This window comes from Chiloscyllium plagiosum, unplaced genomic scaffold (genome assembly GCF_037043375.1).
Source record: "Chiloscyllium plagiosum isolate Xiang-an unplaced genomic scaffold, Cpla_swu_hap1 HiC_scaffold_2, whole genome shotgun sequence".
Taxonomy (NCBI): Eukaryota; Metazoa; Chordata; class Chondrichthyes; order Orectolobiformes; family Hemiscylliidae; genus Chiloscyllium; species Chiloscyllium plagiosum.
In genome coordinates, this window is record NW_028270140.1 from 63,812,569 (window position 1) to 63,832,375 (window position 19,807).

At 40.9% G+C, this 19,807-nt stretch overlaps 1 protein-coding gene across 1 annotated transcript in view; it reads left to right on the plus strand.

Moving 5' to 3' along the window:
• Window positions 1-17,679, plus strand: part of LOC122539312 (cryptic protein) — a 36,488-nt gene extending 18,809 nt beyond the window's left edge. The window contains exons 3-7 of the mRNA XM_043674015.2: window positions 5,942-5,991; window positions 6,105-6,275; window positions 7,297-7,411; window positions 7,505-7,617; window positions 17,491-17,679. Coding sequence (XP_043529950.2) covers window positions 5,942-5,991; window positions 6,105-6,275; window positions 7,297-7,411; window positions 7,505-7,617; window positions 17,491-17,591 — 550 coding nt within the window. The 3' untranslated portion in view covers window positions 17,592-17,679. The remainder of the gene's footprint in view (window positions 1-5,941; window positions 5,992-6,104; window positions 6,276-7,296; window positions 7,412-7,504; window positions 7,618-17,490) is intronic.
• Window positions 17,680-19,807: the final 2,128 nt, after the last annotated feature.

The window sequence follows — 19,807 nt, forward strand, 5'->3', positions numbered from 1 at the left end:
TTAATTTTAAATTTAATTGTCATGAGTCCTTATTTAAATATGTTCCAATAATAACTGGCCTTCACCAAGCAGAAAGGAAGCCTTTATTGGAGGCAACATTAACCTATTGTGAGTGCAATACTTTTGAACGTGAAAAGTTTTTGTTCTGAGAAGGAATAAAAACAAACCTTCAAATGGACGATGATGTCTTAACCTTATGGTCATTGGCTAAAAGGATTCAGGCAGTTGGTTGACACAATGTAAGCTAACAGGCCCCAAAATGAGTTATATCACCAGGGATAGTTGGAGAGGATCTAAGAGAACAAGCTACCATCCTATTTGGGAGAAGAGCAGGAGGTTGCCTGCATCACCCGAGGGAAAGATGGAAACAAAGATTCTACTTCAAAACCACCACCTCAACTCCAGCATTCTACAGAACAACTTTGGGATTGGTGAATTGCTCTCACCTCTATACGTTCTTTGTCCTAACCTGTTGTTCCTTAAAAAGCTCAATTAAGTATCAGAAAATTGCTACAAATTGTCAACTGCCGAAAACTGATCACAAACTTCCCAAAATCGACAAGGTCAAGCTGCCAAGGTCAGTGTAATAGAGTTATAAGGCATGGAAACAGATCCTTCGGTCCAACCAGTTAATGTCAAACATAATCCCAAATAAACAGGCTCATATCCCTCCAAACCTTTCCTATTCATGTACCTATCCAAATGTCTTTTAAACGTTGTAATTGTACCCTTATCCACCACTTCCTCAGAAAGTTCAATCTACGCATGAACCACCAGCTGTGTAAAAACATTGCCCCTCATGTCTTTTTTAAATCTCTCTTCTCTTACCTTAAAAATGTATCCCCTAATCTTGAAATCCCCCAACTTGGGGAAAAGACATTTACCATTAATCCAATTACTTTATCAATTTCTGTAAGATCACCTCTCAACCTCCTATGCTGTAGTGTATCCAGCCTTTCTTTATAACACAAATCTTCCATACTTGGCAACATCCTGGTAAATCTCTTCTCAACCCTCCCCAGCTGAATGATATCCTTCCTATAACTGAGCATCCAAAAGTGGACACAATACTCCAGAAGAGGCCTCACCAAGGTCCTGTACAACCTCAACATGACATCCCAACTCCTATACTTAAAGAACTGAGCAATGAAGAGAAGCATGCTAAACACCTTTTTAACCATCTTGTCTATATGTGACATATATGTCATAGAGGAGAAAGTGAGGTCTGCAGATGCTGGAGATCAGAGCCGAAAATGTGCCGCTGAGGAGGGGCTTATGCCCGAGGCGTCGATTCTCCTGTTCCCTGGATGCTGCCTGGCCTGCTGCGCTTTTCCAGCGGCACATTTTCGACACATATGTCATAGCCTATTTTGCCAGATCTCCAGGAAAAGGACAGCCCGCCTTCACAGCACTCCACAACCATGATGTCCAACTACCTAATGGAGAATCCTCATGTCACCTTCCCTTTTTCTAACATGTTCACAATCTGTCCTTGAGTGAGCAAGGCAACATTGGAATGCCAGTGATTGCTTGGATACAAAGTGTGCTTTTAAAGATGGTGCAGTCGCAAGGGGCACTGGTCTTTCTGCAGATAGAACATAGAACATAGAACATAGAAAAATACAGCACAGTACAGGCCCTTTGGCCCTCGATGTTGCGTCGATCCAAGCCCACCTAACCTACACTAGCCCATTATCCTCCATATGCCTATCCAATGCCCGTTTAAATGCCCATAAAGAGGGAGAGTCCACCACTGCTACTAGCAGGGCATTCCATGAACTCACGACTCGCTGAGTAAAGAATCTACCCCTAACATCTGTCCTATACCTACCACCCCTTAATTTAAAGCTATGCTCCCTCGTAATAGCTGACTCCATACGTGGAAAAAGGTTCTCACGGTCAACCCTATCTAAACCCCTAATCATCTTGTACACCTCTATCAAGTCACCCCTAAACCTTCTTTTCGCCAATGAAAACAGACCCAAGTGCCTCAGCCTTTCCTCATACGATCTTCCTACCATACCAGACAACATCCTGGTAAACCTCCTCTGCACCCGTTCCAGTGCCTCCACATCCTTCCTATAGTATGGCGACCAAAACTGCATACAATACTCCAGATGCGGCCGCACCAGAGTCTTATACAACTACAACATGACCTCAGGACTCCGGAACTCAATTCCTCTACCAATAAAAGACAGTACACCACCTGCCTTCTTCACCGCACTATTTACCTGGGTGGCAACTTTCAGAGATCTGTGTACATGGACACCAAGATCCCTCTGCTCATCCACACTACCAAGGTATCCGACCATTAGCCCAGTACCCCATCTTCTTGTTACTCTTACCAAAGTGAATCACCTCACACTTGCCTACATTGAACTCCATTTGCCACCTTTCTGCCCAGCTCTGCAACTTATCTATATCCCGCTGGAACCTGACACATCCTTCCTCACTGTCTACAACTCCACCAACTTTCGTATCATCCGCAAACTTGCTCACCCAACCTTCTAGCCCCTCCTCCAGGTCATTTATAAAAATGACAAACAGCAATGGTCCCAAAACAGATCCTTGTGGAAAACCGCTAGTAACTGCACTCCAAGATGAACCTTTACCATCAACTACTACCCTCTGTCTTCTTCCAGCCAGCCAATTCCTAATCCAAACCTCCAACTCACCCTCAATGCCATACCTCCGTATTTTTTGCAGTAGCCTACCATGGGGAACCTTATCAAACGCCTTACTAAAATCCATATACACCACATCTACCGCTTTACCCTCGTCTACCTCCTTAGTCACCTTCTCAAAGAATTCAATAAGGTTTGTGAGGCACGACCTGCCATTCACAAAACCATGCTGACTATCCTTGATCACATTATTCCTATCCAGATGTTCATAAATCCTATCCCTTACAGTTCTTTGCCCACGACAGAAGTGAGACTCACCGGCCTATAGTTACTAGGGTTATCCCTACTCCCCTTCTTGAACAAGGGAACCACATTTGCTATCCTCCAGTCTACTGGCACTACTCCTGTAGACAACGAGGACATAAAAATCAAGGCCAATGGCTCTGCAATCTAAATTGCAATCTAGATGTCTGCTAAATAGGGAGATGTTCTAAGAACAATATGGTAAGGTGGAGATAGCAAGGACTGCAGATGCTGGAAATCAGAGTCGAGAATACATGGAAGCTAGAAAAGCACAGCAGGTCAGACAGCATTGAAGGAGCAGGAAAGTCAATGCTTCAGGTCAGCATCCTTCATCAGGACTGGGGAGGGGAAGGGAGCCCAGAAGTAAATCGGGGGAGGGCAGTGGGGCTGAGGGAAAAGTAGGTGGGATGGTGATAGGTGGATGCAGGAGAGGTAGGAGGTCATTGTGATTGGTCAGTAGGAAGGGTGGACCAGATAACTGAGATGGACAGGTTAGGTCAGGTCAAGGTGGCAGGAAGGCGAGGAAGGGCTGATTGATACATATAGAATACTGAATGCTGAAAATGTGTTGCTGGAAAAGCGCAGCAGGTCAGGCAGCATCCAGGGAACAGGAGAATCGACGTTTCGGGCATAAACCCTTCTTCAGGAAGCCCTTCTTCCTGAAGAAGGGCTTATGCCCGAAACGTTGATTCTCCTGTTCCCTGGATGCTGCCTGACCTGCTGTGCTTTTCCAGCAACACATTTTCAGCTCTGATCTCCAGCATCTGCAGACCTCACTTTCTCCTCATTGAATACTGAATGGCCTGGACAGAGTAGATGTTGGGAAGATATTTCCATTGGAAGGAGAGACTAGGACCCAAGGGCACAGCCTTAGTGTAAATGGAAGACCTTTTAGAATAGAGATAAGGAGAAAGCAGACAGTGGTGAAGCTATGGAACTTATTGCCATAGAAGACTGTGGAGGCTAAGTGATTGAGTATATTTAAGATAGAAATAGATAGGTTCTTGAGTATCAAGGGGATCAAGGGTTACAGAGAAAAAGTGGGAGAATGGGGTTGAGAAACTTATCAACCATGATCGAATGGCAGACCAGACTTGATGGGCTGAATGAGCTGAACAATGTGTTGCTGGAAAAGCGCAGCAAGTCAGGCAGCATCCAAGGAGCAGGGGAATTGATGTTTCGGGCATAAGTCCTTCTTCAGGAATGGGCTGAATGGCTTAATTTCTGCTCCTGTGTCTTATGGTCTTACATAGCAGGAGAATTTGCTTGGCTTTGTCAAGGAAATCCCTTCAAAAACTCGATGCAACTCAGAGCTAAAAAATGTCAGACTGTAATGACAATCTTGTTGTCCTATGGAAAGCTGTGATGTGAGAATTGCTGATCAGACAAAAAAAATTAAAAATTGGGAAATTATTCCATGTTACTGTTGAAGAAATACATTTCAGAAATTTTATAAGATTTAAGTTACTAAGATGAAATCCTAGGAGGGGGTTCTGAAGTTAATTATTTTTCCAGGAAAATAAATTGTGTGCATAGGTTAATAGAGAAGTGATTTGTTTGTCTTAATTAGCAATTATCACATTTTCTGAGTTTGGCAGTGCTTGTTTGAACATGTTGTATCAATTACAAAGTTAAAAATCACACAACACCAGGTTGTAGACCAACAGGTTTATTTGGAAGCACTAGCTTTCCGAGTGGTGCTCCTTCATCAGGTGGTTGTCTGTATCAACTACAATCTTTTAAATTAGAGATAAAAAGGCAATGTGCAAAAAGTAGAAGGCTAACTGTGCCCCAGCCCTCTCTCCCAGGTTTTGACCACACCTCAGGTTCCCAGAAAAGTAACAAACATCTTCAATGATGATAGGGGAAGAGATCATTGTGAGAAATGGAATGTGTAATACATAATACAAAAATATTATTTAAATTATTGAACTTTGTCTGGTTTTTGATTTATTAGTTTCTCTCCAAGACGGGTCCACTTTTGAAAGCGTTATTTCAGTTGAGTTGATTATATTGGAGTAACCTATTGTTGCCTTAAAGCTAGTTAAATAAAGGAAGTGGCGAGCGAACCCACCACCATTTCCACAGAACAATAAACGTGACCTTGTTATTGGTCAAATATTGGAAACAAATCACTTTTTAAAATCTACAATTCCCACCCCTCCCCCACCATTTCAAATTAATTTTGAACAGATGTTCAAATTTACTGAATTATGATTTTTAAAAGATTGCATGTCGAGACATTAACATTTAAAAGATTTTTAAATAACTGAAGAAATTATCCCCGTGAGGAAGGGATTAAGAACATAAAAGTCAAAGTACAGTAAGGAGAGCCAATGAATAACATCTCCCAATAAGATTACATTTGTATTGGAAAGTTACAAGCGTTCAAGTGGAAAATCAACTGCCAATATTGTAGTTATAGTTTGAAACACTTGAGCCAGTAATATGTACCGAACAAATATTTTCACGGATTGCTCTCTAAGCAGAAAACTCTACGAAACGTCGGCATTTGTAAATGAATGAAAACATATCATAAGCCAAATTTAGGTTTCAATTAAAAATTGGAATCTGTGGACATTTGGATAAGAAAGGGGAAATTATCTGTTAAATGAAAACCTGGATTACTTTTTGCAGCTACAAAGGACGGAATCTCATGCTGGGGAAATACATGATTATCAGTGAATTGGTTCTCATCTATTGTCCCTAAAGCAGTCTGCGGAATATGGTGATTGTGCTCTTAATTTGATGCAGAATGTTAGTATTCGAAATTCGCTGTCGGGAAGGTGGAGGTGAGAAGTGCCTGATAATTGTTAAAGGTTTCCTGTTAACGAATGTCTGGAGCTCACATTCTTCAGCCAGATCTCACAATTGAAAATAGGAACATTGTCATTATATGTTATTTTTAATCGGAGTAATGGCATTTTTAACAGCTAACAGGTAAATCTAGGTATTCCTTCAAAACGTTAAAAGTTGTTGAATTTGTACTAGCAATATTTCTTCGTCTTTTATAGGTTTCTTATATTAGTGCTTTTCCCCTTCCAGGCTGTCGCGTTTGGGAATGGTGAGTGTGTACCTTTTATGAAGTGAAGCTCTGTTAATTTAGCCCACTCTAGTGATTGGAAATAGATTCTTATTGAACTTCAGCTGAATATCGTTTATACTGTCTGTTTTCAGATTGTGGAGGTGATTCGAATTGTTATCGACAGACTTCACAGTCCAGTCTGGAGAAACGACTCAGTCAAAGCCCTAAGTCCCTAACTGAATTTAACCAACTCAACAGCAAGCGCCAAGAACCAAACTCTTCGGCCGCAGTGAACATTGTTCATTTTGTTGGGGTGCTGGATAGTAAGTTATATGCCACAGTCGCGAAAGTGAATCTTAAATTAACACTGTCGTCCAACTTTAAAACTTTGAACAGAACGCAATCCATTGTGGAAATGGTGTCTCACTTAGGTTCTTCGAAAACCAAAATTCCTTTTGTATCTCTTTGAAACCAGTTTTCCAACTGTCTTTAATGTCAACCCTACACTGTATTTTAACTTTGTATTCATTCTTGCAAAATTTTAATATGCAAGAAATCTAGATTCTCATAATCATAGAGAGGTAAAGCACAGAAATAGACCCTTCGGTCCGACTCGTCCATGCCATATAGAGCTTAATCTAGACCCCTCAGCCAGCATTTAGCCCCCATCCCTATAAACCCTTCCAATTTATATACCCATCCAGATGCCTTTTTAAATGCAATTGTACCAACCTTCACCACTTACTGCAGTAATTTTTAATTATTATCATATAGAATGTGTTTGGGATAGTCTGCCATAAAACTACGAAAGTACTTAGTAGCCCTAAATTTACATAAGAATTCTGCTTATTTGTGAATGCGCACACTTTCAAGGTTGCAAGGAGCAGTGGGTTGATTCAATGACTAGTTAAGGAACATTTTTAAAAGTACCTCTTTTATTGTTTTCTCTTTTGTTACAATTTTAAACTTATCTGAAGTATTTCTGTGTGGAGTTTATACATTATCCCTGTGCCTGCGTGGGTTTCCTCCCACATTTCAAAGATGTGCAAGTTAGGTGAATCGGCCAAGCTAAATTACCCATAATGATCCAGGGATGTGTAGGCTAGGTTCATTAGTCAGGGGTAATGTCAGGTAGTAGAGTAATGGGTCTGGGTAGAATGCTCCTCGGAGGGTCGGTGTGGACTTGGGCCCAATGGCTTGTTCCATATTGCAGGGATTGTGATTATGCTTGGTTGTGTACTAGAAGACGTTTACAACCGACTTGAGTATCCAGTATATTACAAAACTGGATTATTGGCTTTTATTGTATCTGCTGATTTCAACACCTTTTTTTTTGCTCCGCAGGTAAAAAACTGAACAGGAGCTGTTGCAAAAACGGTGGAACCTGCATCCTCGGCAGCTTCTGCGCTTGTCCAGTCCACTTTGTTGGGAGATACTGTGAGCTGGATGAACGCCTCAAGTAAAAAGAAAATATTTAATGTTTCTCTTTCGAGTTTGTATTGTTAAATTCGATTTTAAACAAAATGTTGATCGTATTTTCGTTCCTCGGCAGGGGATGCGGCAAATTTCGTGATGGCCAGTGGGTTTTAAAGCACTGCACCTGGTGTAGGTGCAGCTATGGTAGTCTACATTGCATTGAAGTATTTGGGAAGGTTGAGAATTGTGGTAAGTATGTAATATTGTGGGATGAATACTGTAATTAATATCTCTCCTTAAGTTGAATACTAAGTACGTCCTTCAGTTTGCACAACCGTTTTTAATATTGTGCGTAAAAGAAATACTCGGAAATACTTCTCCGTCCTTTTTTATTCCTCTCCCATCGTTCTGAAAGTATTAACTCTTTCCCCCTCTCCTTCCAATAGGTATTAGCTGCTTCTAGTTTCTCATTCAAATGTAAATTGTTCTTTTAAACGTTGATAGCAGGTATTTCTACAATCTTCACTAAATACTGTATAAATTCGTTGCACAAAAACTTGCATTTTCAGCAGGGAACATTGAATAGCAATTAAGAATGGGAAATGACCAAATCTCTCCTTCCCATCTGCCCTCAATCTATGATCTGGAAAGTTAGTACAAAAGAAATCACAACACCAGGTTATAGTCCAACAGGTTTATTTGGAAGCACTAGATTTTGGAGCACTGCTCCTTCAAGTGGTTGATGAAGGAACGCAGCACTTGGAAAGCTAGTGCTTCCAAATAAACCTGTTGGACTGTAATGTGGTGTTATGTGATTTTCAAATTCGTACACCCCAGTCCAACACCGGCATCTCCAAATCAAAAACTTTTTCGCTTTGACTCTATTTTGTCATGTGGTTCCTTCACAGGTTAGAGGTACCATGTGTGAAGTTTCTGAAGTCTTGCATTGCGTCAAATGATTTAGTGTTCTACATGATCTTTATAATCTTCAATTGAATTAGCTTTATTGCCACGTACTCGAATGAGAAGTGAAAATTTTGAATCGCCACTTACAGCGCCATCTGGAGTACAATGCTATATTACAGAATAGAGAAAAGAAAATTACACAGTTTAACCAAAAGTCAAAAAGACAATCCGAATCTGTCTCTAAAGCCCTTTTGCAGCCGACCAGTGCAGAGGGCCTCCGTGTGGTCTGACTGGGTGCTGCTATCTCTGGCAACCCCTGACCCTGTTTTTGGAGACTGGGTGTCCAAGGCTGTATGTGGGGGAAGGGGAACCAAAGAATGGGTGGACCAGATCCGTTCTAGCTAATGGACTACTCTACCACCATCTTACCAGAAGGTCTGTTGAAGTGTCCCTGAAAACTTCATTTTAAAACTACATTGATCAGACATTAGTCAACCTCTCAATATACATTTTAATCCCTTGTACACAAACCTTCTCAGCATTTAGAGAAATGCTGTTTCTATTCAAATAGTTTAGCATGTTCAATGAATGATGCCAGTTACAAGCATATTTAAATGTGCCATCAATCATAGCAACATCTTTCTGTTTGGGAAGAAGAATTCCTTAACAGGAGTTCTAGGAAAGTGTTGTAGCCACAGGCCCATAGTAATTGGGCTTAGACATTTATTACCTTAATACCTTTGTCTGATTAGGTTAGATTAGATTACAGTGTGGAAACAGGCCCTTCGGCCCAACACGTGCACACCGACCCGCCGAAGCGCAACCCACCCATACCCCTACATTTACCCCTTACCTAACACTATGGGCAATTTAGCAAGGCCAATTCACCTGACCTGCACATCTTTGGACTGTGGGAGGAAACCGGAGCACCCGGAGAAAACCCACGCAGACACTGGGAGAACGTGCAAACTCCACACAGTCAGTCGCCTGAGGCGGGAATTGAACCCAGGTCTCTGGCGCTGTGAGGCAGCAGTGCTAACCACTGTGCCACCGTGCCGCCCACAGTCTGCTGGAGCTTCTGTATGAAAAATGACCTGTTTGGCAATATTGTCTTCAGAGTTTGTGCGAAGATTTGTAGCTCGGGTGCTCGTTGTTATGGTTCTGTTCGCCGAGCTGGAAGTTTTTGTTGCAAACGTTTCGTCCCCTGGCTAGGCGACATCATCAGTGCTTGGGAGCCTCCTGCGAAGCGCTTCTTTGATGTTTCCTCCGGTGTTTATAGTGGTCTGTCCCTGCCGCTTCCGGTTGTCAGTTTCAGCTGTCCGCTGTAGTGGTTGGTATATTGGGTCCAGGTCGATGTTTGTTGATGTCTTCAGAGCTGAAAAACTTATTTGAAATTTGGATGAACTGGCATCTCTTGTGCCTTTGGAATCATTGCAGCTTGAAAGCTTTGCAGAGCAATCTAAATTATGCTATAAGCTAGTGTAAATCCAAGTCAAATGATTCATGTGATTATGATCTAGTTATTGTACAAACCAGATTCTAGATTGAATATTCATTTTTCAGGTTTTAGAGTCAGAGGTACAGTGTGGAAACAGACCCTTCAATCCAACCCATCCATGCCGACCAGATATCCCAACTTGATCTAGTCCTGCCTGCCAGCACCCAGCCCATATCCCTCCCAACCCTTCCTATTCATATACCCATCCAAATGCCTTTTAAATGTTGCAATTGTACCAGCCTCCCCTGCTTCCTCTAGCAGCTCATTCCATACCCATACCGCCCTGTGTGGAAAAAGTTGCCTTTTAGATAAGAGACCTCTTCCCCTCTCACCCTAAACCTATGCCCTCTAGTTCTGGACTCCCCCATCCCAGGGAAAATACATGTATATTTATCCTATCCATGCCCCTCATAATTTTGTAAACCTCTATAAGGTCACCCCTCAGTCTCCGCTCCAGGGAAAACAGCCCCAGCCCGTTCAGCCTATCCCTATAGCTCAAATCCTCGAACCTTGGCAACATCCTTGTAAATCTTTTCTGAACCCTTGCAAGTTTCACAACATCTTTCCAATAGGAAGGAGACTAGAATTGCATACAATATTCCAACAGTGGCCTAACCAATGTCCTGTACAACCACAACATGACCTCCCAACTCCTGTACTCCATACTCTGGCCAATAAAGGAAAGCATACCAAATGCTGCCTTCACTATCCTGTCTAACTCCAATCCCACTTTCAAGGAGCTATGAACGTGCACTCCAAGGTCTCTTTGTTCAACAACACTCCCTAGGACCTTACCATTAAGTGTATAAGTCCTGCTAAGATTTGCTTTCCCAAAATGCAGCCCCTCGCATTTATCTGAATTAAACTCCATCTTCCACTTCTCAGCCCCATTGGCCCATCTGATCAAGATCCTATTTTAAATGGAGGTAACCTTCTTCGCTGTCCACTTCACCTCCAATTTTGGTGTCATCTGCAAACTTACTAGCTATACCACTTATGCTCGCATCCAAATCATTTGTGTAAATGACAAAAAGTAGAGGACCCAGCACCAATCCTTGTGGCACTCCAATGGTCACAGGCCTCCAGTCTGAAAAACAACTCTCCACCACCACCCTCTGTCTTCTACCTTTTTGAGCCAGTTCTATATCCAAATGGCTAGTTCTCCCTGTATTCTGCACAATCTAACCTTGCTAACCAGTCTCCCATGGGGAACCTCGTCTAACACCTTATTGAAGTCCATATAGATCACATCTACCGCACTGCCATCATCAAACCTCTGTTACTTCAAAATACTGAATCAAGTTTGAGAGACATGATTTCTCGTGCATAAAGCTATGTTGACTATCCCTAATCAGTCCTTGCCTTTCCAAATACATGTATATCCTGTCCCTCAGGATTCCCTCCAACAACTTGCCCACCACCAACGTCAGGCTCACTTGTCTGTAGTTCCCTGGCTTGTCCTTACCACGTTAGCCAACCTCCAGTCTTCCGGCACCTCCCCTGTGACTATCGATACAAATCTCTCAGCAAGAGGTCCAGCAATCACTTCTCTAGCTTCCCACAGAGCTCTAGGGTACACCTGATCAGGTTCTGTTGATTTATCCACCTTTTATGCGTTTCAAGACATCCATCATTTCCTCCTCCGTAATTTGGACACTTTTCAAGGTGTCACCATCTATTTCCCTACAGTCTATATCTTCCATATCCTTTTCCACAGTAAATACTGATGCAAAATACTCCTTTAGTATCTCCCCCATTTTCTGTGGCTCCACAAAGGCTCCCTTGTTGATCTTTGAGGGGCCCTATTCTCTCCTTAGTTACCCTTTTGTCCTTAATGTATTTATAAAAATCCTTTGGATTCTCCTTAATTCTATTTGCCAAAGCTATCTCATGTCCCTTTTTTGCCCTCCTGATTTCCCTCTTAAGTATACTCCTACTTTCTTTATATTCTTCTAAGGATTCACTCGATTTATCCTGTCTACACCTGACATATGCTTCCTTCTGTTTCTTAAACCCTCAATTTCTTTAGTCATCCAGCATTCCCTATACCTACCAGCCTTTCCATTCACCTTTAACAGGAATATACTTTCTCAGGATTCTCGCTATCTCATTTCTGAAGGCTTCCCATTTTCCAGCCATCCCTTTACCTGCGAACATCTGCCTCCATCAGCTTTTGAAAGTTATTGGGGCTCGATTAGTGGTGCTGGAAAAGCACAGCAGGTCAGACAGCAACCGAGGAGCAGGAAAATCGACATTTCGGGCAAAAGCCTTTCATCAGGAAAATGTCCTCTATTCCTGATGAAAGGCTTTTGCCCGAAACGTCAATTTTCCTGCTTCTCGGATGCTGCCTGACCTGCTGTGCTTTTCCAGCACCACTCTAATCTAGACTCTGGTTTCCAGCATCTGCAGTCCTTGTTTTTACCTCCTTTTTGAAAGTTCTTACCTAATACCATCAAAATTACCCTTTTGTCAATTTAGGGACATTACAGTGTGGAAACAGGCCCTTCGGCCCAAAAGTCCACACCGACCCACCAAAGCGCAACCCACCCATACCCCTACATTTGCCCCTTACCTAACACTACGGGCAATTTAGCATGGTCAATTCACCTTACCTGCACATCTTTGGACTATGGGAGGAAACCGGAGCACCCAGAGGAAACCCACGCAGACACGGGGAGAACGTGCAAACTCCACACAGTCAGTCGCCTGAGGCGGGAATTGAACCTGGGTCTCTGGCGCTGTGAGGCAGCAGTGCTAACCACTGTGCTGCCCACTAGAGCATCAACTTTTAGATCTGAACTTTTCCATCACTATTTTAAATCTAATAGAATTATGGTCACTGGCCCTAAAGTGCTCCCTCGCTGACACCCCAGTCACCTGTCCTGCCTTATTTCCCAAGAGTAGGTCAAGTTTTGCACCTTCTCCTAATAGGTATATCCACATGCTGACTCAGAAAATTGTCTTGTACACGCTTAACAAATTCCTCTCCATCTGAGCCCTTAACACTATGGCAGTCCCCGTCTATGTTTGGAAAGTTAAAATCCCCTACCATAACCACCCTATTATTCTCAGATAGCTGAGATCTCCTTACAAGCTTGTTTCTCCATTTCCCTCTATTAGGGGGTCTATAATACAATCCCAATAAGGTGATCATCCCTTTCTTATTTCTCAGTTCCACCCAAATAACCTGCCTGGATATATTTCCAGGAATATCCCCCCTCAGCACAGCTGTAATGCTATCCCTTATCAAAAATGCCACTGCCCCCTCCTCTCTTGCCTCCCTTTCTATCCTTCCTGTAGCATTTGTATCCTGGAACATTCAGCTGCCAGTCCTGCCCATCTCTGAGCCATGTTTCTGTAATTGCTATGATATTTCCTCTCCCATGTTCCTAACCATGTCCTGAGTTCATCTGCCTTCCCTCTTAGGCTCCTTGCATTGAAGTAAATGCAGTCTAATTTATTAGTCCTACCTTGTCCCTGCCTGCCCTGACTCTTTGACTTCTTTTCTCAACTGTACCAGTCTCAGATTTATATCTTTCCTCACTATCTCCCAGGGCCCCACCCCCACCCCCACCCCCACCCCAAATCGTAATGAGGTTTTTCACTAAAAGTTTATAAATACCACTAAATTTCAAATTTGAATGCAGACTTAAAGACATTAAAACAAAATACAATTCCATTAATTCCAAAAGCAAGCTTGTGGTACACTCCAGTGAATTCCCTTTGCTATCTCAGGGCTTTACTTGGCAGGAAATTGAAACCACTGCTCTTCAAAACTTGTCTCTTCCATGAGCTTTTATGTAACTGAGCTTCAGTTTGTTTTTACCTCTGCTTTGAATAACCCTTTTGGGTTTTAACCAAACACTTCTGGTCCTTCTGCGTTTAAAGCTAAAGTTATTTATATTGGAGAAATCACTGTCATGTTCTCCCACTGAATAGATCTATCCTTTTTTCCCTCGAGTAACTGTTTAAGCATTTAACTTCAGTCAAGAATTCTGCAAATCCTAACTGAAACCAAAGGGTTTCTTCAAGCTACGGATGTTTTTCCTAATTTAAACATGTTTTAAGAACATTCTAAACTGCCTAATGCCTTGCATTTTTTACTATATTCCTAATCTCACCCAATGGAGAGAAACTATTTATACACCAAGAGCACCCTATTCTAACAAATCACATTGGCTGCAGGAAATAATTAACTTATTAGAGCCCTTCACACACAAACCAAAACCCACATGCCACTAGCTCAGATTCAAACTAATAGTATATAAATCACACACCTTGTATCACAATGTAGCCTAATGCTGCACCCAGCCTTTATTGCACTAATGCTTCAGTAATAAAGTGAAAGACACTTTGACAATTGTTGGAAACCATACGTTGTGAGCTTTGGAGTTGCCATCCAGCAATTCTAAACCATTTGATTACCTGATTTTGCTTAATAAGGGAAACATCATAGTAACGTTTTGTCATTACACTTTGAACATTCAAATACAAATTATTATTTTTAGCCTTGTAATATTAAATCAGCCTGGAAACTTTAAAGAAGCAAATTATGATGGTCAAATATATTCTTGCTCTGCCATCTACTCTAGGTAAACAAGATGCCTTCAGTTCTAGGAGGACAATATAATTGAAATGTTAAAAAGCCATTCTGACCTATTAGCCCACTTCAACATTTATTAACATCATGATTGACCTACATCCTAAACAAGACCGGTTAGCCCATACTTTGCTAACAAACAACCAACAATCTCCATTATAACTCAACTGAATTGGCATCCGTTCTTATTTGCAAAATATTTCCAAGTTTCAACAGTCTTCTGAATTTCACTTTTTTAAAGACTTTATTGGGGGATAAAAGATGAACATAAGCAGATAATTGTCTTGATGTGTATTTATTCAGCATTTTCTCAAAAAACTTGCATTATCCCTTTCATCCCTCTTTTCCTAATAATTTTTTTTAAAAAATTGATGTGCCTTACACTTGTGGAGCTATTAATCTCTTGTCACTCTTTGCATTTTCCCACTTATCAAGTTCTGTGCTTTTTTTGGGTGTTTAGTTTTAAATTTTGCTCTTTAATTTGTCTCTGACTTTGTCCATGCTGTCCTTTTTAGCAAGTAAAGTCCTTTTTCTTTATCACATTAAATCTTTGTTTATCTCCCAGTAATATGATGTTTAGTCTATTAACAGACATGGACCATCTCTTATTCCACTAAAGTCTTATTGCTTTAAATTTTAAGCTGCTTTGTTTCTCCCTTTCAGACATTATGTTCACTCCTTGTTATCTGCTGATTCACTACCCACAGATCCCCATGTCCAAGACTCCTTTTCTTCACCAGTGAGTCATATGGGTCCTTCACTGTATACTACAAAAAGTTTTATACAGAGCTGTTATCTGTATTTAGGAAGTCTGTGCCCCTGTTGCCTGCAGATAATGAGGGTTTGGTATACATTGAATTAATCATTATTCATTTACAGTTAGGCTGACAAATTATGGCTCACTACTACATTTATTGTAGCAAGCTACCTTGTACCATTAGGACATTGCTGCAGAAAGTTGATCTGTGATATTCCTTGTTGAAATCTCTGCCTTTCCTATATTTCTGATCTGTGCAATATGTAACCTACTGATTTGCAGCTTTTACCAGGATATCTTGTCACAGCTCCCACTACAATCTTAAATTTACTTCTATTTCTTAATTTCTACCTGGAAAGTCTCTACTGTTTACTTTTTTCCCTGTACCATTTTCTTGTACAGTTTATGATCTTGTATGAGTTCCAATTCCATCAATCTTGCAGCCAAGGAGTTGAATATTGTATCTAATGTTCATAAAAACATTCTTTCCACTTATGCACTTGTAGAGTGACAAACAGTGTGGGCCACAACTTAATCCATAAAGCAAGAGGATAGATTATAATGTTGGACAGCAAGCTTATTAATGATGGATGAATAAGGCTTTGAGAGAAATGTGGACAGTAGAGGTTTGCATGATCTCCAGTTTCCATATATTAGAAATGGAAGTCTAGTCAGGAGAGAATTAGAAGTTGTTTAGAACTGGCCAAATATACATAAACAAGAATTTGGCAGTTGATCTGAGGAAGGGTGGAGTTCCTTTAGTTGAAAATTTCTGCTTATTCAGCACTGAATGTCACAAGTAGTACAATGATTCAGCAGAGGTGTTGAGAATGGAGCCATATTTCTTATGTGCAACTGTTAAATAACCACTTGAATAACCAAACAAAAACCAAATCGACCATAAAGCTTGTACACTGGTTGCAGAGGGAAATTGGATTCAGCTATGTCCTGAGTTTGAATAACATACATTGTCAGCATTCTCACTTACAAATGTAACTCAGGCTTGCTGTTAATTATGTTCTTCAACCAAACTAATCTCCTCCATCTCTCCCAAACTCAGACACTGATTGGGAAGTAAGTAGGAAAGCAGCAAACAACCAAGGTGCAGCAGGTTGGAAATCCAGGTTCAGAAGTAGGCTAAGTGGGAGTGGAGAAAGTGAGGTCTGCAGATGCTGGAGATCAAAGTTGAAACTTTATTGCTGGAACAGCACAGCAGGTCAGGCAGCATCCAGGGAACAGGAGATTCGACGTTTCGGGCACAGGCCCTTCTTCAGGAATGGGAGTGGTCAAAGCAGTGATGTTGATCAGGTCATGTAATCAATATCCCATCTGGCACAATGTGCATCTATAAACTCTAAATAGATATCTGTCCACTAAAACAACTTTAAAAACAATGCAATTTTGAAGCAAGGACTGACTGAGTGGGGATGTTAAGTTGCAGTTTGTGTGGCGCCTGACTGGCTCCAGAAATGTTGCCAAGAGACAGCATTTCTTATTTCTTCGAATAAGAAATTGGGATTAAGGACAGATTCTTGTGAACTCTATAATTATCTAAGTGGAAAGAGAAGTTAATGAAAGTGATTCTCTGGCTATAAGTGTTTCCATTCATATTTAGCTAGACAAGTGCAGTCTTGCTCAGCTAGGTGTTAAAAGGCTGGAAATAATTTTACAATATACAGGTTACAACTAACCTTTTCATAGTTTTTAAAGGAGCACTTAGGACAGAAATCTAATCAGAATTAAAACTTGGAACTGTAGATAAGGTGGGAATGGATTGGAAGATGTACTTGAACTTAAAGGAGACTGAAGTTAGGGCAATTATTTGCAAAAAATAGGATGGGGGAATGTTAGTGTCAAGATTAGGTTTGCTTTCAATATGGGGTGGGTCATAACACCTGAAATAACACTGCAATATCTGATTACTTAGGGGATGGGGGTTGAATGTGAGAAGGGTGTGCAGGCAGCAAGGAAAAGGCAGATTTCTGGCATGTGTTTTTGCTTTTAAATTGGGAGATAAACTTGTGGCTTTTTTTTTGCTTCAGTTTAGTATTGATGGATGACATGGAATCATTGAATGGACTTAAACTTTGAACCTTCCCTGCATTGAAAAGTTTGGACATAGTTTCAGAATTACTTCACACTGTTTTAGGGGAAATATCCCTTTTTGAGTCTTCTGAGATGTGCTTGCAGGCTGCAACTTGTTCCATGATGGCTTGACTCTTTTTTTTTTTTTGCAATTGAAGTTCACAGGATTTCTCCCCCCCCCCCCCCCCCCCCCCCATCTAAGAATCTAACGTACTCTGTAGGAACTTACTCTCTTTTTTATCTCTGTTTGTGACAACTTTTTCTTTTCCATTCTAGATCCAGAGCAGGATGATGGATTCTCTGCCAATAGCTCCAGCCTGAAACTAACAAGACCATTGCTGTTGTCTGTGTGCCTTGCTATAGCATTTGCATTGTGATTTCATAAATATTTTATCCTGTATAAATTTTAATGGACATAAAGGATCCTTGGGGAGAGAGATGCTGCTTTTGTATACATTATTTTTCTTAATAGATATTACCTATCTCTATCTGATGCAAGTGATTTTTTTTTATATAGGAAAGCCAAGATGGTGAGTTTTGGCAAGTTATTCAGCTGCCATGAGTCAAGTCACCACAGTCCTGAATTAAATCCTTCCCTCCTTCACCAATCCTTGCATGATTGTACAACCATGCAAGTTATCAGCAAAATGTTATGTCACAGATTCCTAATCTAAAGTAATTCAATTCAAACGATTCCTGACTTCTCCATTTAAAGCTGCTTTCATGTAATCCTGACTGTTATTTAAATGGGTTTGTCAAAATTTAACACCAGGAGCAAATGGTAATAGTATGTAACCATAAGTGGCTTCAAATATTTTGTACATTGAAAAATTACATTTTTATTTTACTGCTGTAAATACTATAACTTGTAAATCTTTGAAAAGCAGTTTTAGTTAGTATGATACTACACTGTCATGAAATGCCTAATACTACAGGGGCAGTAAAACCAGAAATCAGTTGACTTAAATGTCATTCTTTCCATTTATTCAAATGAAAGTGTTTTATTTTCTGGAAAAGTTGAGCTGTCCAATTTGAACCAGAAGATGGGGCAATACTTGAGTCTTTCTAATCTATGTACCACTGCCATCTAATGGAAGTTTAATCTTCCTTTTCAACTCAGTCAAATTGTACCACTTCATATGGCACTAAGTCTTTTTTTTTCCTAAGGCCTGGCTGCTTCTGTGTAGGGCAATGCAATTCATGTTTTCTAGTCCGATCTTTTTTGATCAGAACTCTACTTTCCAGGACATGTGCAGATTTGTATTTGAAGCAAAGGCAGAATTCTTTGCCCCATATGCTCGTGCATTTACTTGCTGCACCTGGTGACAAGCACAACACTAGTATGGATTCAGCATTTAACATATGCATTGAGTGACTTTTTAATGCTTTAAAAGGTTAATTTTACTATCTCTTCTGGGTGTGTGTAAGTCAATTATGGCAAGATTTATATTAGATTGAGCCTCTGCATCCATTGAAACAAACTGCAAATAAAGTAAGTCATTTGGGCTTCATTGAATGATTATGCTCTCATTTGATATGACATTGGCCGAATTTCTCTCCACTCCTGTTGTGTCCCCATGATCCCTTGACACAGTCCAAAAAAACTTTTTTTCTTCTGTAATACATTGTGATTCTTTCTCCACAGCTTTCTGTGGTTAGTAGGATGGGGGCAGATCAAATTGGAAACTTACAGAATATTAAATGACCTGGAACAGAGGAGACTTGTGGAAGATCTCTCCACAGGTAGGAGAGAATAAAACCTGAAGACACACCCTTTAAAGGGAAGACCCTTCAGAACAAAAGTAAGGAGAAAAGTGTTCAGCCAGAGTGGCGATCTATGGAATTCACTGCCACAGACAGCTATGGAGGCCAGGTTCTGAGTTTATTTAAGACAGGTTCTTGATTGCCAAGGGGAGAATGGGATTGAGAAGCATCAGCCATGATTGAATTGTGGAGCGCACCTGAATGAGCAGGAATTGAGCCTTTTGGCCCAGTGTGTCATGGTAAGATTCTATAGATTCATGGCCCCAGATGAAATATCAGCTCCCCTCAGTCTGAAATGATTACATCATGGGATTGTGATCCTTTTGCTTTGCCTCATAGAGGCAAACATTATCTCTGCATTCTGGAATACTGGGCTCTGAGGAGGGGTCACTGGACTCAACACTAACTTTTCATTTCTCTTCAGAGATGCTGCCAGACATGCTGAGCTTTTCCAACAACTTGAGTTTTTATCATCCCTGTGTTGTTGGTCTAGCTGTCAGAATTTTAGTTTTAAGTAAGATCTCCTTTATCATTCTTCTACCCAATTGATCTAATCTCACCTTGTTTGATAAAACTGATACCAGAAATCAGTTTGGTGAGCACTTGCTGCTTTGCCTTGAGCAGATATATCTTTTCTTGCATAATGACCATTTGCATAGTATTCCAGCATAAGTGACAAACACCAGCAGATCTTGTAGCATCTGTGGAAGTGGAAAATTTTCTAATTCAGAATGTGGATGTACCTGCTAGACAAGATGCAATCTTGATCTACTTTTGGGGAAATGAGGCAGGGCAGGTGACTGAGGGGGTCAGTGGGGGAGCACTTTGG